At 48.3% G+C, this 19,896-nt stretch overlaps 1 protein-coding gene across 1 annotated transcript; it reads left to right on the top strand.

Moving 5' to 3' along the window:
• Positions 1 to 1,128: 1,128 nt before the first annotated feature.
• LOC104558898 (guanylin-like) lies at positions 1,129 to 5,869 on the top strand. Its single transcript, XM_010203649.2, has 3 exons — positions 1,129 to 1,221; positions 4,110 to 4,299; positions 5,127 to 5,869. Exons 1-3 carry the CDS (start codon positions 1,147 to 1,149, stop codon positions 5,192 to 5,194), a joined length of 333 nt encoding a protein of 110 aa, XP_010201951.2. The 5' UTR covers positions 1,129 to 1,146; the 3' UTR covers positions 5,195 to 5,869.
• Positions 5,870 to 19,896: the final 14,027 nt, after the last annotated feature.

Genomic DNA, 19,896 nt, shown 5'->3' with positions numbered 1-19,896 from the left:
AGTCCTGATGGCAGATGCCACAGGGGACTGCAGAAGTGTCAAAACCAAAGGCAAAAGAGGTTGCTCAGGTTGGGGCTGGGTTCAGGAGGTTGCTCAGGTGGATGGGATGGGATGCAATAGGGTAGGGTGAGGATCTGGGCAGGATACAGTGGGGCACACTGGAATCCATGCATGGGTTTGGGGAGATTGGGAACTGGAGCCTTTGCCAGCACAAACCATTGCTGAGATGTGAGAAAGTTGCTTAGTGTCTGACTGGTGCCCTCCCATGTTCTGCTGCTGTAAGGAGGATTGGTTGGCATGGTGTCTCTTGTTACTCCAAAGCCACAATAAGCCAGAAATAATTTACAGAATCAAGGACCTGAACTTGATGGGCAGGACTGAGCTGAGTGAGGCATGTTGATGGCTCTCCAACCTTGTGACATTACCAAGTTTCTGGATAAGACTGAAAGCCACAGAGAAATAGATTTGATTCATGTGGGCTTTTATACTTAATGACAATCCCTGTGCCTTTTAATGCATGCCTTTTAAATAGGTGCTGCAAAAAGCAGCAGCAGGATGACATTTCATAGCTGGTCACATGCAGGCACAGCCTGTGTTTATCTGCCTTGATCCATTGCTACCCTCTTGGAATCCCTAGAAGAGGCAACTGACTGTCCAGCAATCAGTGCAAGAGAGAATCTGTTTTCTATTTCCTTCCAAATCCCTCTCTTTCTCACAGAGAGTGGCCAGAAGCCTGAACACATTCCCCAGGTAAAGACTGAGTTTCAAATGTTGTGCTAGATCAGTAGCTACCATTTCTTTATTGCAGCCTGAAATGTTTTCCCTCAGTGCCAGTTTCTCAAAGGGGGAAAGACCCATAAATCCCAGGATGTGCCTGGGTGTGACAGGCCTACTCTGCTAATGAGTACATTGCTGATTGCCCAGTGATGGTTTATTATATGTCAATAAAGGGTTTAGATTAATGACTTACCAAGCAAATGCTGTGTGAAGTCTTTATAAAGCCTCCAGCTTTGCACTGGGAGCATAGACTGATAGGTGGTCTGAGTGCTAAGAAGAAGAAAGTCTTAAGAGACAAGAAAGACAAAGACTAAAACCAGAGAAAAGAAAGTACATTCAGGTTAGGAAAGGCTGTACTTTGCAGGCACTATGAAAGTCTTTCTTTCCTTTGCAGTCCTTGCAGTCCTTTTACTGGTTCACAGCTCCCAGGCAGTCTATGTTCAGGTGAGTTTTCTGCTCTTTAATTTGTTGGGATTACAAGTTCAATGAATTACTGACATTATGTGAAGTGTGGTGGCTGCACCAGAGACCTTGAACTAAACTAATAGATGTAATGTTTTGCTTTGCTGTGTCTTGGTAGCCAATGTTTATCTCCATTTGGTTCAGTTGGCTTTCTTCAGAATGCTTCAGGTGTTCCTAACATGCTTGCTGCAGTTTGATTAACTTCCTCTGCTGTTTCACTGCTCTGCAATTCCTTGCTGACTGAAGCATTGCATTGCCAGGGTTTGCTTTTGCACATAACCCCAGGTGCTGTGAGGATGCAAAAGCTGGGGGACACCACTAACTGATGTTTATTTGACTTCATATCATGATTGACACTTTCCATCACAGCCCCTGAATTAGTATGAAGTGTCCAGCTCAAGAGGGACAGGGAACTGCTGGAGAGAGTCCAGTGCAGGGCCACCAAGATGATCAGGGCACTGGAGCATCTTATGAGGAAAGGCTGAAGGACCTGGGGCTCTTCAGCCTGGAGGAGACTGAGGATCAATGATTACAGGATCTCACTGGTGGGTGTCAGGAGGTTGGGGCAGCATCTTTTTTTCTGTTGTATCCAGTGACAAGACAAGGGGTGATGGGATGAAGCTGGAACACAGAAAGTACCACTTAAGGAGAAAGTATTTCAGTGTTTGAGTGAGGGAGCCCTGGCCCAGGCTGCCCAGGGAGGGTGTGGAGGCTCCTTCCTTGGAGCTCTTCAAGACCCACCTGGACAGGTTCCTGTGTGACCTGATCTAGGTGGGTGCTGCTTCTGCAGGGGCTTGGACTGGATTAGCTCTGCAGGTCCCTTCCAGCCCCCACCATGCTGTGACCCTGTGATGGAAATTGGAGAAAAATGATGTTACTAAGTGTGGAGTAAAGCCAAAAAAACCACAGAGATGGATTGTTCTGGCTTGCTCTGTTTCTATGATGAAATCTCTCGCTTCAGCAACATAGTGTGCCCTTTCACCTTGGAGGGAAGTTCTGCTCAGATTGAGTCACAGAATCATAGAATGGTGTCAGTTGGAAGGGACCTTTAGAGATCATCCAGTCCAACCTGCTACAGCAGGTTCCCCTGGCTCAGGGGGCACAGGAACGTGTCCAGCCGGGTTTGGAAACCTCCCGAGAAGGAGCCTCCACACCCTCCCTGGGCAGCCTGGGCCAGGGCTCCCTCACTCAAACACTGGAAGAGATTGTCCTTATGTTTCAATGGAACTTTTTGTGTCCCAGCTTCATCCCATCACCCCTTGTCCTGTTACTGGATGCAACAGAAAAAAGTGATACCCCAACCTCCTGATACCCACCATTTATATAAAATATTGATAAGGTTCCCCTGAGCTCAGGCTTCTCTTCCCCAGGCTGAACAGCCCCAGGGCTGCAGCCTTTCCTCCTCACACACATGTTCCAGCCCCTCAGCATCTTGCTGGCCCTGCACTGGCCTCTCTCCAGCAGTTCCCTGTCTCTCTGCAGCTGGGGAGCCCAGAACTGGCCACAGGACTCCAGCTGAGGCCTCAGCAGGGCAGAGCAGAGGGGCAGCACAACCTCCCTGGCCCTGCTGGCCATTGAGGACTCTTGTTTCTCATTTGAAGTGGTGGAGCTTTCATTTGGAGTTTTTTTGTTGTTTTTTTGTCTCTGGACATGCCCTTCTCAGGGTTGATTCCTGCTTTCTGGTTTCTTTGAAACTATACCTGTGGAAATCCATCCTTGTTTAATTCTCTCTGTTCTACTTTTGAGGTCTGTGACCAATAGCTGAATCTGGAACTGCACTGAAACAGGCAAAGTTAGTTTTCTGTGGGCCACCATGACTCATTAATCTGAGTCAAATCACAAACTGATTGCAAGTAGAGAAGGGTTTAAGTTTGACAAGAAAATGCATAGCCAGAGTTTATCTGCTGGGTAACAATGAAATCCTGTGACTGTAAGAAAACCCCCATACCAAACAAAGCCAACTACATGCCTCACCCCCAGTCTTACACTATTCAACATTGGGCTTATGAGACCATGAAGTGTCAATATTTGGTCTCATGCTGTATCATCAGAGTCCCTTCACTTGATTTCTTTGAATGAGTAGGAGTGACTTGATCAGCCCGTTGACTACACGTTGGTCATTAAACCAGGTTGAAACACACACTAAGGATCAATTGAAGTTCATTTCTCTTTCAGGGCAAACTCTGATTATCTGCAGTCATATCCAAACTTCATGCAGCCAGGTTAATAATTGCAACACCTGCAATTTGAGTTTATGACCTCAACAGTGAGATTAAAATGAGACTGAGAGAATGACCATTAGTAGCTACACAGGATCTAACAACCTAAAACATGGGGCAGTATTTCACAGGATCCTCTCCTGGCTTCCTGAAGCTTTTGGGCTGAGGTTTGAGTAAGAAGTCTCCTGTTTATGCTGCAAATCACTTCTGTTCCATTCATTGTGTGGATGAGCTTGAAGTTCATGGAAACTTGCCTCAGGACCTTGGGGTGAGGGATTTTAGCTCTTAACAACAGGTAATGTGAAGGAATATTTGTGGTTAGAGCCTGCCATGTGACAGCCAAAGTTCTCTTACTGGTGTATGAGAAGAAAGAGTGAACACAATCCCATTTAGCCTCATTCAAGTAGGGGTTTTGTACATCTCTACCACACATTGCCCTGCTGTGTCTTTTCTAGGCTGAAGATTCCCATCCTGTCTCTTCAGGACTCAGATTTTATGGGGCTCTGTCATGGGAGTGAGAGTTTTGTTCAACACAATCTTTTCCATGTAGAAAAGGGAGAGAAGGTAGAAAAGGGAAATGGTTGACATGGAATGGATTTGTCTAAGGACTGACTTCCTGACACCTTTTCTCTTCTGGTTCTGACTACATAGGATGGAGACTTGAAATTCTCTCTTGAGTCTGTAAAGAAGCTAAAGGAGCTTATGGATGAGAAGAGAGACATTAACCCTCACCTGGTAGCTTCAGTGCCTCGCTATTTTCCATGTGATGAAGAAGATCTCCCTGAGGAGTTCCAGGCTGTGTGCAAAAGAGAAGATGCACCCAAGATTTTTGAGAGGCTGGGTATGTGGCTCCTACTGCATAGTTCCACATTTTTATCCCACTTTTATCCCACTTTTCACCAAACAGCAGCAGGCAAAGAAATGTGATTACTGTTCTGTCACTTCTAAGGCAGCTGAGAGGGTCCATGCTGACTTCTACTACTACAAGGGTTGGGCTACAGGAGCTGTGAGCCCCCTGCAAGAGAATTCCTGCTGACATGAGCTGTAGCCTGTACACATCAGGCTGCTGTAACCATGAAAAACCTTCCTGCAGGAAGCTGCATGTTAACTTACACAACTTAAAGTGAGAGAGCCCACCATCTCCCCTGGCCTACAGGAAAAGCAGGGTTATATCCCTCAGTTCTAGATAACCAGGGGTTGTGAGCAGGTCTAATTGCTCTTCCTAATCAGTGTAGAGGAAGGTGTTTTTCCAGGTAGCCTAAAAAGGGTTGTGTGAGTCAGTCTTTGGCATGGTCTGTCTCCAAGGCACACGTAGCGATTCTGGAGCTGGCTGCTGCAGTGTCTGCTCTTTGATTTTATGATGTTTACCTTTTATCTGCTGTCCAATACAGTGGCCACTTTAGGAAGAAATAGCACCAGTAGAATGAATGTTGTGATTCTACAGGCCACATCCCTCCCACACTCCCACAAGACTGTTCTCTTGCCTCCATGTGTTCCCCAATGGATTCAGCTTTGACTCCATTCTTTAAGCCAGATCTTTGCAGGAACTAATTTTACTCACAGCAGTAATAACCTCCAGGTATTTCCAAACTCATCTTGATGTGTGGCTTTGCTCTCTAAGAAGTTCTCTTGCCATCTCACTAGAACCTTGTTTTTCCTCTTTAACAGACCTGGCTGTCCAAGATGCTGATTTGTGTGAGATCTGTGCCAATGCTGCCTGTGCTGGTTGCTTCTGAAGAAAGATGAAAACAATCCAGAGAAGATGTGTGTCAAGCTAGGAAGTTTGTGCATTCATATTGCAAGATCACATACTTTCACAAATCAATATTTGGGTTCCATCTTCACTACAAGCCCAACTGTAGCTGCCAGCTCATGTAGACATACCAGGGGTAGTCCTGAAGCAGTCTGATCAGGTGCCACCAGCAGTGCAGTTCTGGCAGCACAGAGAAGGTGAACCTCATCTGAGGGCTTTCAGTTCTGCAGGAGTTGTGACACACTGGAGTGAAAATGTCCTGGGCACAGTTTAAATCTCCCCTCTCTTGTCTGGATGAAACTGAGCAGTGTCCTGCAGGCTTTTTAATATCTAAATCTGCCTGTGATTCAGCCTGCTCTCCACATAACACCCCACAGCACTGGGCTATCACCTTTCCCAGCCCATGCTTTCCAGTGTGTTGGATAACTCTCTGTCTACCAGTAGGTCTGCATGTGATATGTACATGTAACAGAACTGAAGTAACTAGCTTGGGAACAAAGTTACTGCTGCTTAGCACCATGTGCAAAGCCAGAACATTCTCAGTCTGTTATTGTACCAATTGTTGCCAGTTTAGAGAATGGATGTAGAAGGGCACAAAATGGTTTCTATGCAGCTGTCTGGAAGCTCCTTTCTCTTGGCAGCTGTTCATTAAGCTCTATTTAGGAGAAAGGAGTTTGTGTGACCTACTCTAGGTGGTCCTGCTCTGGGGGGGGGGGGGGGGGGTGGATTTTGGACTGGATGAGCTTTTGAGGTCCCTTCCAACCCTTCAGCTTCTGTGATTCTGTGAAGTCCAAACTGCAATGCTGGAATCACTTTGAGATGAAAACATTGCCTTGTGGTTTTATTTTATTGGTGGCAACTTTTTGAAGAGAGGATCTGCCCATGTTTATGTGCTGTACATGAAATAAAAGTGAGTAGTAATTGGGAGGCTTTTTGCTTTATGCTTTTGCAGGGTTTGGGGTTTGGTGAGGGGTTTTTTTGTGGTGATAGTCTACTTGTCTACTTACTTTTCTCCTGTATAAGATCTTTCATATCTGGGTCTTCACTGGAGTACCTGTAAGACCACATCATAGCTTTTAATTGACTTCCTTTTGGTTTTATTGCATCCAGTTAAAGAGAGAGAAAGAACTTCTGGAGAGGCCAGTGCAGAGCTACCAAGATGCTGAGGGGATGGAACAACTCTCTGATGAGAAAAGCTGAGACTCCTGGGGCTGTTCAGCCTGGAGAGGAGAAAACTGAGGGGGGACCTTATCAGTGCTGATAAATCCCTAAAGGGTGGGTGTCAGGAAGATTGGGTCAGTCTTTTTCCTGTAGTGTCCAGTGACAGGACAAGGGGTAACAGGCACAAGCTGAAACACAACAAGTTCCACTGGAACAGGAGGAGAAGCTCCTTTGGTGCTGAGGTGAGGGAGCCCTGGCCCAGGCTGCCCAGGGAGGGTGTGGAGGCTCCTTCTCAGGAGGTTTCCAACCCCACCTGGACACGTTCCTGTGCCCCCTGAGCCAGGGGAACCTGCTTTAGCTGTGGCTGGGGCTGCAGCAGCTCTGCAGGGCCCTTCCAGCCCCCACCATGCTGGGATTCTATGATCTCTCAGATGGCTCAAAGAGATTCACAACAATCTTTTGGCCAGCTCCTGTGTATCCAACATCTCTCATGTCATGAGTTCCTATTGTTTTCTTCTCAGTGGGTACTTTGTGCTCTTTATCCAGTTACTTACTTGGGCTTTGTTGAAGAGTTCACAACAAGAGTTGCATACCATGAAGCAGCCTCTGCCTGCTACAGTGAGTCACAAACATCTCTAAGGTCTCAACTTTTTTACTGATAAATAGTTTTCCTCAGAAGCAAATTAGACTGAGCTCCACAACATGTTGTCCTCTTTGGAGCAGTCAGGGCTATCACTTGCTGTCTGCATGTCTCCTTCATTTCCTGACTCCTATTTACAAGGTGATAAAACTTACTGAGTCATGATCAAAAAACCCAGCCTCATCTCATCCACTGAGCCTGCTTATGTGAGAAGGATAAACAAATGTTGTGTTTCTGAAGATAAGTGGAATGATTTGCCTTGTCATGAGACACAGCATCTCTCCTTTCAGGTTACTTCTGCCTCTCATCCAACTGAGAGAAGTTTATAGGAGTGTTCCTCTCTCCAGTTAGCACTTCTCAAACTGAGCTTCACAGCTTAAGCTGAGCTTTACCACATCCTTTCCATGGTGTCATAAATACTTCACAGTATTCCAAGGTGTCCCCCAGGTTATGGAGCTGTCTTTGATAATGAGAGGAACTGCAGTCCAAATACATGTAGGAGCTATGGCTGTGGGGAACCAGTGAATCAGGAAGAGGACTTCTACATGGCTCATCTTCTGTGCCACCTCCCTTTGCTGAACAGCTTCTGAAGGCAGTGAAGTGAGCTAGAAAATGCCAACAGGGGCATCATGCACATCTGTTGTTCTTCCCAAGGAGAGAGTTTATGCTCCAGCACCTGGCAGATCAAAGCTGGAAACCTGAGTAGCCATAAACACAATCAGATGTCACTGTTCTCTACCTGAGTAAGCCAGGCATCCAACATGGATCTTGGCTGAGAAGCCAAGGGGCAAAGGCAGAAAACCACAGTCAACAGAGTATTTGTGGAGCAAAAGCCTCGTAAAGCTTTTCTCAGACATTGCTGCTGTAGAACACGTTTGAAACCAGGCCCCTGTAGTTTGTCAAGTGAGAACAGTCCTTCAGGTACCAACTGCTCCCTCACAGGTCACAACTGCTGACAGCAAACCTGCTCTGGGCTCCTCTCTCCCCACAGGCTCCCAGGAGCTCGCTCCAGGGTGGGTTCCCCACGCAGTCACAGCCTCCCTCAGGCATCCCCCCGCTCGGGCCTGGGCTCCTGCACGGGCTGCCCGTGGGTCTCTGCTCCCTGGGGCCTCCCTGGGCTGCAGGGGCACAGCTGCCTCCCCAGGGGCTGCACCACAGGGGACTCTTTCTGCCAGGGCCTCAGCATCCTCTTCCCCTCCTTCTCCACTGACCTTGGTGTCTGCAGAGCTCTCACTTTCTCACTCCCTGTTGCTGCTGCAGTTCAGCAACTTCTTCCCCTTGGATACATTAATCACAGGGTCATTACCCCAGTCACTAATTGGCCAGATCTGGCCCAGCTGTGGGTCCATCTTAGAACTGACTGGCATCAGCCCTGTGAGCTACAGGGGAAGCTTCTGGCAACTCTTTGTTTAAAGAAGCTTCCCACCAGCTACCAAAAACCCGTCCCAGGCAAAAGCACCACACCTGGGCAATGTGGAAACCTGCTCAGAAGAGCTTCCCCAGCTATTTCTCATACTGTGTTCCTCATGGTCTTCCCTGAGCCTTTGGATAAAAGACAGGTGGGAGGGTGGAAGGATGAGTTCTTAATGATTGCAGGCGAGTTTGTGACTGTAATGAGTCTGGTTGTGTGATTTTACTTCTAGCTGGCCTTGGGGAATAGGTGAACAAAGAGAGCAAACAGACACAGACACATAGAAACTACCTGAAGGTAAAACCTTTCCCCAGTGAGAGCTGGGAACTCAGTTCAATTCCTTTCCTCCAGCTGAGCCAGTGGCTTTTCAAAGTGTTCCTGACTGGAATAATCCAATTACAGAAAGAAATGTCATCTCCTCAGTGAAGGAAATATGAGAGAGGTGAAAGAAAGCCCTTCCTGAAACCTAGTAAAGTCAGCTGCAATGGAAGCATTGTGGATAATAAGCCTTTATGCCTTTATTACACAAGTAGAACAAGAGTGGCACACCAGGGATTACCTTTTGCACAAGCTTTTGCTTACAGGTGCCACAGGGAAATTCAAAAGGGGTTTTGAAACCTGCAGCTGATAAACTAGAGCTTGGCATTGTCTCCCAGCATTCCTTAGTGCTGGGTGTTCACAACAACAGGCATTCCCAGTAATCCCAGTTCAGTAATAACTGGGATTTTGGATAAATCTTGGCATGTAGCATATTCCTTGACAGAGCCCAGAGAGGGGTGAGCAGTGGCACAGAATGGAGTGTGGGGCCTGTGGCCAGTGGAGTTCCACAGGGATGGGTTCTGGGGCCAGTCTGGTTCAACATCTTCATCAACCCCCTGGATGAGGGGACAGAGGGACCCTCAGCAAGTTCCCTGCTGGCACCAAACTGGGAGCACTGGCTGATTGCCCAGAGGCTGAGCTGCCAGTCCCTGAGAGCTGGGCAGGCTGAGAGTTGGGCACAGAGGAACCTGCTGAGGGGCACCAAGGGCAGAGTCCTGCAGCTGGGGAGGAACAAGCCCATGAGCAGCACAGGCTGGGGGTGACCTGCTGGAGAGCAGCTCCAGGACAGAGACCTGGCAGTGCTGGGGGAGAACAAACTCAACATGAGCAGCAACGTGGGCTCGTGGGCAAGGGGCCAGTGGCAGCCTGGGGGCAGCAAGGAGAGTGTGGGCAGCAGGGCCAGGGAGGTTGTGCTGCCCCTCTGCTCTGCCCTGCTGAGGCCTCAGCTGGAGTCCTGTGGCCAGTGCTGGGCTCCCCAGCTGCAGAGAGACAGGGAACTGCTGGAGAGAGGCCAGTGCAGGGCCAGCAAGATGCTGAGGGGCTGCAACATGTGTGTGAGGAGGAAAGGCTGCAGCCCTGGGGCTGTTCAGCCTGGGGAACAGAAGCCTGAGGAGAAACCTCATCAATGCTGATAAATCCCTAAAGGGTGGGTGTCAGGAGGATGGGGTCAGTCATCTTTCTGTGGTGCCCAGGTGCCCAGGGGTGATGGGCACAAGCTGGAACACAAGCAGTTCCACTGAAACACAAGAAACAGCTCCTTTGGTGCTGAGGTGAGGGAGCCCTGGCCCAGGCTGCCCAGGGAGGGTGTGGAGGCTCCTTCTCAGGAGGTTTCCAACCCCACCTGGACACATTCCTGTGCCCCCTGAGCCAGGGGAACCTGCTTTAGCAGGGGCTGGGGTTGGAGCAGCTCTAGAAATCCCTTCTAACCCCCACCATGCTGGGATTCTGTGATTCTATGATTTAAACACCCTGGGCAGCTGAGGAAGCCAGTTCTCAGGACACATCTACCTCTGCCATTCCCAGGCTCTTCTGGATGTGAGAATGTTGGCACCTACATGCATTTCCTATTGATGTGTGAGCACTAATGAGGGTACAGACATCAGCCTTTTACTGATATCTTTTTTCCCTCCCTCTTCACATGAATTTTTCCCATCAAGTTTTGCTTCAGAGCTCTTGTTAGAAAAGTCTGTGTCCCATTTCTGTACTGCTGCATGTGCTAAGTACACACAACGTGTAACCAGAGGGCAAAGGGCAGAATAAGGCAAGAAATCCTCTAGCAATGCTGTGAACAGATCCTGCAAAGAATCTATGTGATAGTTCCATGCAGCTTCATGTTTTCTTCCTCTCACTTTACCTCTAAGTACAGTGCAGGTTGCATCACTGGGGTCCTCCTGGTGTGAAACTCTAAAGCCCAGCAAGTGTCCCTGTTTGTGAGTTTGCAGAGTTAATCAGTATTATGGTGAAAGCCAGTGAATAAGAAGGAGCCATAATTTAGCTCTAAATCACACTTTATTGCTCATGTCACTAAATCAATAGCCATTGAATCAGAACTGAGAGTTCAAAGAACACCCCATGGGAAGGAAATAGAAAGGAATAGTTAATGTATTCACCAGCAGAAATGCCTAATCTGCAGACTGGACTTATTCACAGGATCACAGCATGGTGGGGGCTGGAAGGGACCTGCAGAGCTCATCCAGCCCAACCCCCTGCAGAAGCAGCTCCCACCTAGACCAGCTCACACAGGAACGTGTCCAGGTGAGTCTTGAAGCCCTCCAAGGAAGGAGCCTCCACAACAGAGAAGGCTCTGACTTCTACAGAAGCTTAACACAACATGACCTTTGATGCAACCACGTTTGAATCGTTGTGGCTGATCACAAGTATTCTTTGTCCTTTTTTTCCCCTTGCTAACACATATTAGCTCTCTCAGCATTCCCATGTCAGTCAGATGAAACCCACCTCCAGGAAGCATTCAGGGGATACAGGACAGCTGCAGTTTCCAGATTTCCCCAGTCATGCTCAGCAGATTTACATGGAAACCTCATCAAAGTGAACACTAAGCAGTGTTTCTGCATCTGAGAAGCTTCCTGTGTCTCAGCAAGGAGATGTTGCTTGGGTGCTCTTGCATCTCCAGCTTCAGCTGAATAGATGGGGCAGACACCTGCACATTTCTAGCAGTGGAGCTGCAGCAATCAGTAAGCATCAACATCTGTCTGCCACTAGGGAAAATGAGGTGTTAATTCCTTAGCTCCTGTCAGGTCACATAGCTCTGGCAATTTGATCTCAAGAATTTTGTGTTGATATATTCTCCCTCTCTCCAACCCCTACCATTCCATGATTCTATGGCATCAGCCAGCACCTCTCTGCTATGCACCTAAACCCTCTAGATGTGGGTTCCTGCAATGAGATATCATAGAATCACAGCATGGTGGGGTTGGGAGGGACTTTTAGAGCTCATCCAGTCCAACCCCCTGCAGAAGCAGCTCCCACCTAGATCAGGTCACACAGGAACGTGTCCAAGGGGGTCTTGAAGAGCTCCAAGGAAGGAGCCTCCACACCCTCCCTGGGCAGCCTGGGCCAGGGCTCCCTCACTCTCAGTGTACCTCTTACATATTTGTTTCTCCTTTCTTGTGTCACATAAGCCAGGAACCCATGCATTATCCATTTTCCACCTGCAAAAACATGGCTCAGGAACTAATCCCTGAAAGAATGCTTTGCTTCTCAAGGGACACCTTCCCAAGGATCAGCCAAACCTTCTTCTGTGTAATGAAAGCTGTATCCTCCTGTAGAGGATGAAGTGCCCATTGCTTTCCATGTCAGAAGCACTTCCCATCAATCCAAAGCATTTATTTGGACACCACATTCTGCTACAACAGCAGAGTGTGAACTTTTGTATCCAGAATGGACTGTGAACATTCATATCCAGGTGTGTCTGTGGTTCCCTTCCCAGTAGACATCCACACCTGACCTTCCTAGACCTTGTCTGACATTTTATGGGGTTGCCTTTAAGTTCTCCTTCACTCAGTGGCATCCATCCACTGCTTACAAAAGTCTAAGTAAGCTCCCATCATCACAAGCTTGTGATTCCATTTTGATCCTGCTGCTAAAGCAGCTGGAGAGTTCAGTCCAGTTGCAGACACAGCCATGTGCCATTACACACAGAGGATACCTGGCCATAAGGGTAACCTCTCAAAGGTATCCCCTGTTCAGCATAGGAAGAAGTGCATCAAACAAAAAGAGTTAAAGCTGACAGTTTTTTAACTGAGCCTTATTATTGCTAAGGTGTAAGACTGAGGGTTTTCAGGACAGCACAGACCACACTGGCTCATGAGGGAGGAGGGTGATGGTTTTGAAATGAAGTTCATAGATTCTAAAGCCTGAAAGACCACTCTGGTCTGAACTTGGATTCTACTAGTCCTGCATGAGGCAAACTCATCATCTTGGCTCTTTCTTTGATGCAATGCAAAGGAAATTGTTGTGTTCCCTGAACTGTTGCAATGGCTCAGCTTTGGTTTGTGTCCTCTGCTTATTTACTAAGAACTCCCAAAGCTGGGGTTTTTTTTCCAGCTCTTGGGCACTGAGATCACAGAATCACAGAAAGGAGTTGGAAGGGACCTGGAAAGCTCATCCAGCTCCTGCCAGAGCAGCACCACCTAGAGCAGGGCACACAGGGACTCATCCAGCTGGGTTGGAATGTCTCCAGAGAAGGAGCCTCCACAGTCCATCTGGGCAGCCCCTGCCAGGGCTCCCTCACCTCAACAGGGAAATAACTGTTCCTGATGTTTCTTTGGAACCTCTTATGACAGATTCAATCAGCTATGCAATTCCTAGAGCTTCTTCTTAAAGCACTAGTTAATCCAGAGACTTGCAGCATGGTTGCTCTTGTCTTTACACTTCCAGCCTCTGATTCCCACTCTGTAACTGGGTGTGATGATGTCTGTCAGTAACTCCACAATCACCAGTGGTCTGGCATTTTCCCTTTTGTCACTATTACAGATTGCAGACTTTTGTGCCTGCTCTCCCTTCAGTTCCCCTCATCTTTCCCCAAGAAGTTCTCTTACCCCTCTCATCACTCTGCAATTCCAAACTGATGCATCAGTCTCCAGTCCCTGCCTGATTTAACCTTTCACTGTAGTTTACTGGCCTCCAAGGGCTGCCAATTGTGCTCTTTCTTCCCACAGACACCCAGCCCCCATTCTCTTTCCCTTTTGGAGTTTGGATGTCTGGGTTGTTTGATGGATTGATTCTGCAATGTGTCTCTTTTCCCAGCTTTCTTTACTCCTTCCCTTTCATTTCTGCCTCCAGACTCTCCTGGGCTTTATGTGATTTTCCTGCCCATTTCTCCTCCTGTTCTGCTGAAGCTCAAAATTCTCTGGGACAATAAGAGAACTTTTCTTGGTGTAAAAAGTATCTATTTCAACATATTTCCCATATTTTTCCCCTCTCCCCTAGTTCTAGCTACTAGTGATCTCAACCAACCAGCTTTAGATGCTATTAAAGCTCTAATCTCACCATTTCTTTCCCACCTTAACCTCTAGTCTCACTCCACTGTTCCTTCTACCCAGACATTTTGAGTCCATCTGCTTCTATTACCATCAACCTCCATCATAGAATCACAGAGTCACAGCATGGTGGGGGTTGGAAGGGACCTGCAGAGCTCATCCAGTGCAACCCTCCTGCAGAAGCAGCTCCCACCTAGATCAGGTCACACAGGAACGTGTCCAGGTGGGTCTTGAAGAGCTCCAAGGAAGGAGCCTCCACACCCTCCCTGGGCAGCCTGGGCCAGGGCTCCCTCACTCAAACACTGACACAGTTTCTCCTTGTGTTTCAGTGGAACTTGTTGTGTTCCAGCTTCATCCCATCACCCCTTGCCCTGTCACTAGATATAACAGAAGCAAGTGCTGCCCCAACCTCCTGACACCCACCAGTGAGATATTTGGAACTATTAATGAGATCCCCCTGAGCTCAGGCTTCTGTTCCCCAGGCTGAACAGCCCCAGGGCTGCAGCCTTTCCTCACACACATGTTCCAGCCCCTCAGCATCTTGCTGGCCCTGCACTGGCCTCTCTCCAGCAGTTCCCTGTCTCTCTGCAGCTGGGGAGCCCAGCACTGGCCACAGGACTCCAGATGAGGCCTCAGCAGGGCAGAGCAGAGGGGCAGCACAACCTCCCTGGCCCTGCTGCCCATCCTTTCCTTGATGCATCTCACCTACCTGGACATTATTGTGTCCTGGTTTCCCACTTTTTAAATTGTTTTCACCTCTCTTTTCCCCTAAAGGCTTCACATTGTTCAAGGCAGGCAAAATTGAGGCAAGCAAAAACCCCCCAAACCCTTCTCTTCTTAGCAAAAAACCATCTCCTTCCTTTTAAGTGCTCACAAAAGTGAAGGTGGAAAAGCACTTAGTGGGTCTTTTTGTTCAATATGGGTGAACTTCTGACTTGCCTCCTCCTAGGAAACAGGTTTTTGCTAATTTCAAATGAAGGAAATGTCAATGTGAAGGGAAAAATCAAAGCCAAAATGATTCTAAGTCCTTTTGTTGGTATTGGTCTGATCCCTGGGTGGTGCTTGCCCACCAATCATGCAAAGACAAAAGGATCCAGAATGAGCTCTGGCAAGCACTGCACACACAAAGATGTGATTGTCCTTTGAGTCACATTTTAACTACACCAAAGGTCAAAGGAAAGACCAGCAATGGTGTCATTTGGTTTATAAGCAATAAAAAGAGCATAAAAGCAATGACATAGACAAAGGGTTTTTATAGTAAATATTTTGTATGACTGCTCTGGGATCTGATAAAAACTCTCAGGGTCTAGATAGAAGCAGCCTCAGATCTTCCCAGCAGCTTATCTTGGTGTCTCAGGAATCTCAAAGTCAAATTCAGCTCCTCTGGGGTATCTTCCACTCTCAGGCACTGGGATGAGAATTGATGATATGTTGCTTTTGTTTTTGCTGGTTTTCACTCCATGTCATGGTGAGCTGCTGTTGGATGAGATCTTTGTTGCTTTCCTATTCCAGTGCAGGAGGGAACACACTGGATCCTGACTCACCTCTTAGCATTCATCTGTGCTTTCAATAGGAAATACACCACAGCTTGATATCTCCCCACAGCTGGGTACCTGCTTTTGGTTGTGATGCAGTTGATTGAGTCCAGACAACTGATTTTCCTCCATATCTAACAGTAGATGCCCAACATCTCTCCTGTGATTCTGTGATCTGTGACCTAGGTGGGACCTACTTCTGCAGGGCAGTTGGGCTTGGTGGTCTCTAAAGGTCCCTTCCAACCCCCACCATGCTGTGATTCTATGATCCCTGATGGGTGTTGAGCATCTTCTCTCTTCAGGTTATCAGTGAAGATCTGGCCAATCTCTTTTGCATCTTTCCTGACACTAGGCAGGCTGCTCACCACCTCCCACAGCTCTTGGCAGCACAGCTTTATCTTTCAAGGCATTGCAGGGTGTCATTTCTGTAGAGACACCAGAGCTTTAACATCTTGTTCATGGATCTTGTGGTTTAGGTCCAGCTGGGCACAAGGACCACACAGCTGCTTGCTCACTCCTTCCCCTCCCAGTGGGATGGGGAAGAGAAAAGATCCTGAGGGTCTCAAGGAGATCCCCAAGGAGATCTCAATCACCAGTTATGGTCCTGGGCAAAGCAGTCAGGACTGTTTGTCTTGGGGAAGAAAGGAAAATGAATTCACCACCACTCAAAAGTAGAATAAACAGAACACAGCAGAGAGTGGGATGATGGTGATGATGAGCAAGAGCAGCCCTTTCACACCACCTTCCCCCCACTCTTCTCCTCTTCCCCTCTGTCCCAGTATCTCTGCTTCCTCCTTGTCAGCACTGCAGGGGACAGGGAATGGGGACTGAGGTCAGTCCTTTTCCCATGGCTTCTACAGCTTGTTTCTTCTCAGGAGAGGAGGACTCAAAAACTCTTTGAGTGTTGGAGTGAGGGAGCCCTGGCCCAGGCTGCCCAGGGAGGGTGTGGAGGCTCCTTCCTTGGAGCTCTTCAAGATCCCCCTGGACACGTTCCTGTGTGACCTGATCTAGGTGGGAGCTGCTTCTGCAGAGGGCTGGGCTGGATGAGCTCTGCAGGTCCCTTCCAACCCCACCATGCTGTGATCCTGTGATTCTATGACTCTGCCATTCCCCTGCCCCTCTCTGCCTCATGTGTGGGTCTCCTCTGTAGCCCATGGCCACCCCAGCATGGCCTACACCATGACCACCTCCACACATAGCCTCCTGCCCTTCTGGGCACAATCATACTCCCTGGCTTGGGTTCCTCAGCAATCACTCCCCTAGCACAGTGTCCTCATTAAGCTCAATCACTGAAGTCCTCCTAGAGCTGAGGTCTTGCACTCCTCCTCCCTTCCTCCTTCTCTGACTCATGGAGGGGTCTGTTCCACCTTGTCCCACTCCATCCATCCACCTCCTCCCCTGCAGCAGATTTCCCTTAAACAGTGATGGCAGAGGCACTAGGTTGCCCTGTTTCAAGAACTCCTTCGAGGGGCCACCACTGCAGCCCCTTCCCCTTGTTACCAAGACAAACCAGCTCCTCACAGACCCAACACAGCTCTCCAGGTCATGATTCACAGCCTTAACTGCAAGACTGGCCTTTCCAACAAATGGAGATATCCAGGCAAATATCTACTGGGCATGGAAAACATTGAACACTAAGCTGGGATTGAAAACCAAGGAAGGAGACTCAGTGGTGCTTCGTGGTTTTAACCCAACACAGGTTTTGGCCTGGTTTCAGGCCCACTCATATGATCTCTGCCCATTTATCCATGTCATGGTCTCTCTTTGTCCATTTATCCATGTCATGTACATCTTTTAGCTTTCAAACCCTCACAGGAAAAGCAAAATGGAACCAGTTAGAGATCTGAAGGGATGAAATTCCTCCACACTTGTGTAGATAAACTGCAGAGGCCACGATGCCCTTACACAGGGGGCAGGGGCAGCTCTGAGTTCCACCAAAAAGAAATGGAGGGGAATATTCAGGATAGGAGACAAGGGAAGGAGCTAAAGAGTCAACCAGACTCTTTGCTTCAAACAGAAGCCACAAAGCCATTGTAAAGAGTGAAATGGGTGCAATAAGTGCTGCTCATCCCCTGTGTGATCCCTTCTGACCCTTCAGAGCCCAGCTGCCATCCACAGGGAAGAGTTTCCACCACTGCAGTCCTTGGCTGTATTCACCTGAATGAAACTTGGTGTTCAAATCTGAATGTGGCCTGGAAATGATCATCTGCAACAGAACCAAGTGGTTGATGTTTCAGTGTCCTGAGTTAGTTGTAGGCCCAATGTCCCCTAATTTATCCTTCCATCACTGAACAGTGTCTGAAACCCCCAGCCCATGCCTTTTTGTCTTTCTCTAGCCAGTGCTGCTTTAGCTCAATAAACCTTTCATGTGTTGCTTTGCCTTGTTGAGGCTTCAGCTCTGAGCTGGAGCTTTTCTGAGGCTCCTCAGTGAGCCTGTTGGCAGCTGCAGCCGTGTGAGAACACGCCGCCTCCGACTTCGTGCCTCAGAGTTTATGCTTCTGACCTTGACTTTGAGATAACGTTTTGTTGAACCTCTCAGTGTCTTTGCCACACCTTCTGGGCTGCATTCTTTGCCTCTTTCAGAGGTCACACATGTGTCCTGACGCTGCTTTGACGTATTTCACCCAAAGTGCTTATAGGAAAACCTGCAAATGTTGCCTCCAAGTCATGGTTTGGGTAAACTGTCAGGCAAGCTCTGGCTCTGCACTTATGCATGTGTTTATGTGATTGTATATTTGACTTAACATCATTTAGAGGGTTGTTAAGCACTGTCCCAGGCTGCCCAGGGAGGTGGGGGAATCTCCAGCCCTGGAGCTATTGCAAAGCTTGAGGTGCTGAGGGCCAGGGGTTAGTGGTGGGCTGGGCAGGGTGAGGTGGGGGCTTGGGCTTGATGACCTTAAAGGTTTTCTCCAATAGAAGTGATTTGATGAGTCTGTGATTCAGTACTCATAGCATATTGCACCATTTGCAGTAAAAATGGAAGGCTGGCCACAACAGGAGGAGAAGGTGGGTTTGTAACAACACAGGACATGCCTCTGGCAGATGCTGCTCCATTGTAGGAGACCCTTTCACAACCAGTGTCTTGGCTCATTGCTAATGACTGCCTCAAGGGACAGAGTAACTACAGGGTGCAAATGTAACATTTGCCTGTACCACTAAAGGAAAGGATGCACCCAGTACTGCCACAGCACAAGCACTTTGCTCCTGGGAGACTGAGAACCACAGCATCAGGAACACAAAGGCAGATCCTGATGTGAAGCTTCAAACACAACGAGAAGAAGAAGTTCATTAATGGATATCAAGAACAAAACTTCTGTTCAGAGTGAAATGAAATGCCATGTTGTGCATTCATGTTCCTTGTTTTCCCACCATGTGGGACAGCAGAGATTGTTTATAACACCAGAAGCTTTTCTCCTTGCATACAGCAGAAGAGTGGAGGAACACTGGCAGGTAGGAGCATCTGAATTATACCCAGCCCCAGCTACCCAAAGCTCATCACAGGAGGGTAAGTAACCTCTAAAAGGTTCAGACACACACACACACACAATGGACACACAATGGCAGGTGGGGAAACCCTCATCACCCTGTCAGAGAAAACAAGTCATGTCCTGGCACCTCCCAGGGATGTCCCAGGAAAGACTCAGCCCCATGGTCCAGATGTGAATCCCATTATCATGAGTTAATAGAGCTTTTACCTTCTCTTCCCCTCTCCCACTCTCTAGGGATATGGGAGATACTGTGGGCTGCAGGGGAAGAGAATTTCAGGAACCCACTGAGTGTTTAGGGATGGAATCAAATGTTGGGGAAGGGAGAGGCTGATGGAATTTGGAGAGAAACAAAGACAGCAAAAAACAATCAGGGGATAAGTGAAGCCAGTCATGAGGAACCAGTTTACTGGTTAGTGTGCTTGTCCTGCCATGCCCTGATCTCTGTCCTGTCTTCTCATTACACTCCATTTCTAACTCTTTTCCTGGGTCAGATACTGTTTATTCTGCCTGCAAGGAGGTCTGAGTGCCACCAACCAGAGCAGGACTGTGGGTCAGAGGGTTGTGGCAGCACCTGGAGCCTTGTGGTGATGTGAACATGTAATCATTAGTGAGCATCCAGCCAGACCAACTGGCAACCAGGTTAAGAGGCTTGGGAGCCTGAAGGGTTAAGCTTCCAGAGGGAGTCCAGGCCAATTGCTGTAGAGATCATGAGGTCCAGGAGAAATCAGGGAATCACAGAATGATTTTGGTTGTTAAAGCTCTTGAAGCTGCTGCAGTCCCAGCCCTCCCCTCACCCTGCCCAGCCCAGCACTGACCCACAGCCCTCAGCACCTCAGCTTTGCAATAGCTCCAGGGCTGGAGACTCCCCCACCTCCCTGGGCAGCCCCTTCCAATGCTTAACAACCCTCCTGGAGAAAAAGCTCTTCCAAATCTCCAATCTAGACCTAGGTCATGGATGCAGAGATCTGTTTGTGTGTGTGTGTGTGCTCATGTGTGACAGACAACAGGAGAGAGCAAGAATGCAGGAGCAGCCACTGAATGCATGTGCAGCTACTGCAGATACATGCTCAGCCTTGCTGCTGGCTGGACCTGGTGCATGGACATATTGGCAGTGTTGTGTCTGTTGGGATAC

The sequence above is a fragment of the Colius striatus genome, chromosome 21 (genome assembly GCF_028858725.1).
Source record: "Colius striatus isolate bColStr4 chromosome 21, bColStr4.1.hap1, whole genome shotgun sequence".
Taxonomy (NCBI): Eukaryota; Metazoa; Chordata; class Aves; order Coliiformes; family Coliidae; genus Colius; species Colius striatus.
Note: the sequence above shows the minus strand (reverse complement) of the source record. Positions and strands in the feature narration are given on the sequence as shown.

Excerpts from the sequence above, each read along its gene's own strand:
- LOC104558898 (XM_010203649.2), top strand. The coding sequence starts at position 1,147 with ATGAAAGTCTTTCTTTCCTTTGCAGTCCTTGCAGTCCTTTTACTGGTT. Across the intron at positions 1,222-4,109 it reads CCCAGGCAGTCTATGTTCAG|GATGGAGACTTGAAATTCTC; the intron begins GTGAGTTTTCTG and ends CTGACTACATAG. Across the intron at positions 4,300-5,126 it reads CAAGATTTTTGAGAGGCTGG|ACCTGGCTGTCCAAGATGCT; the intron begins GTATGTGGCTCC and ends CCTCTTTAACAG.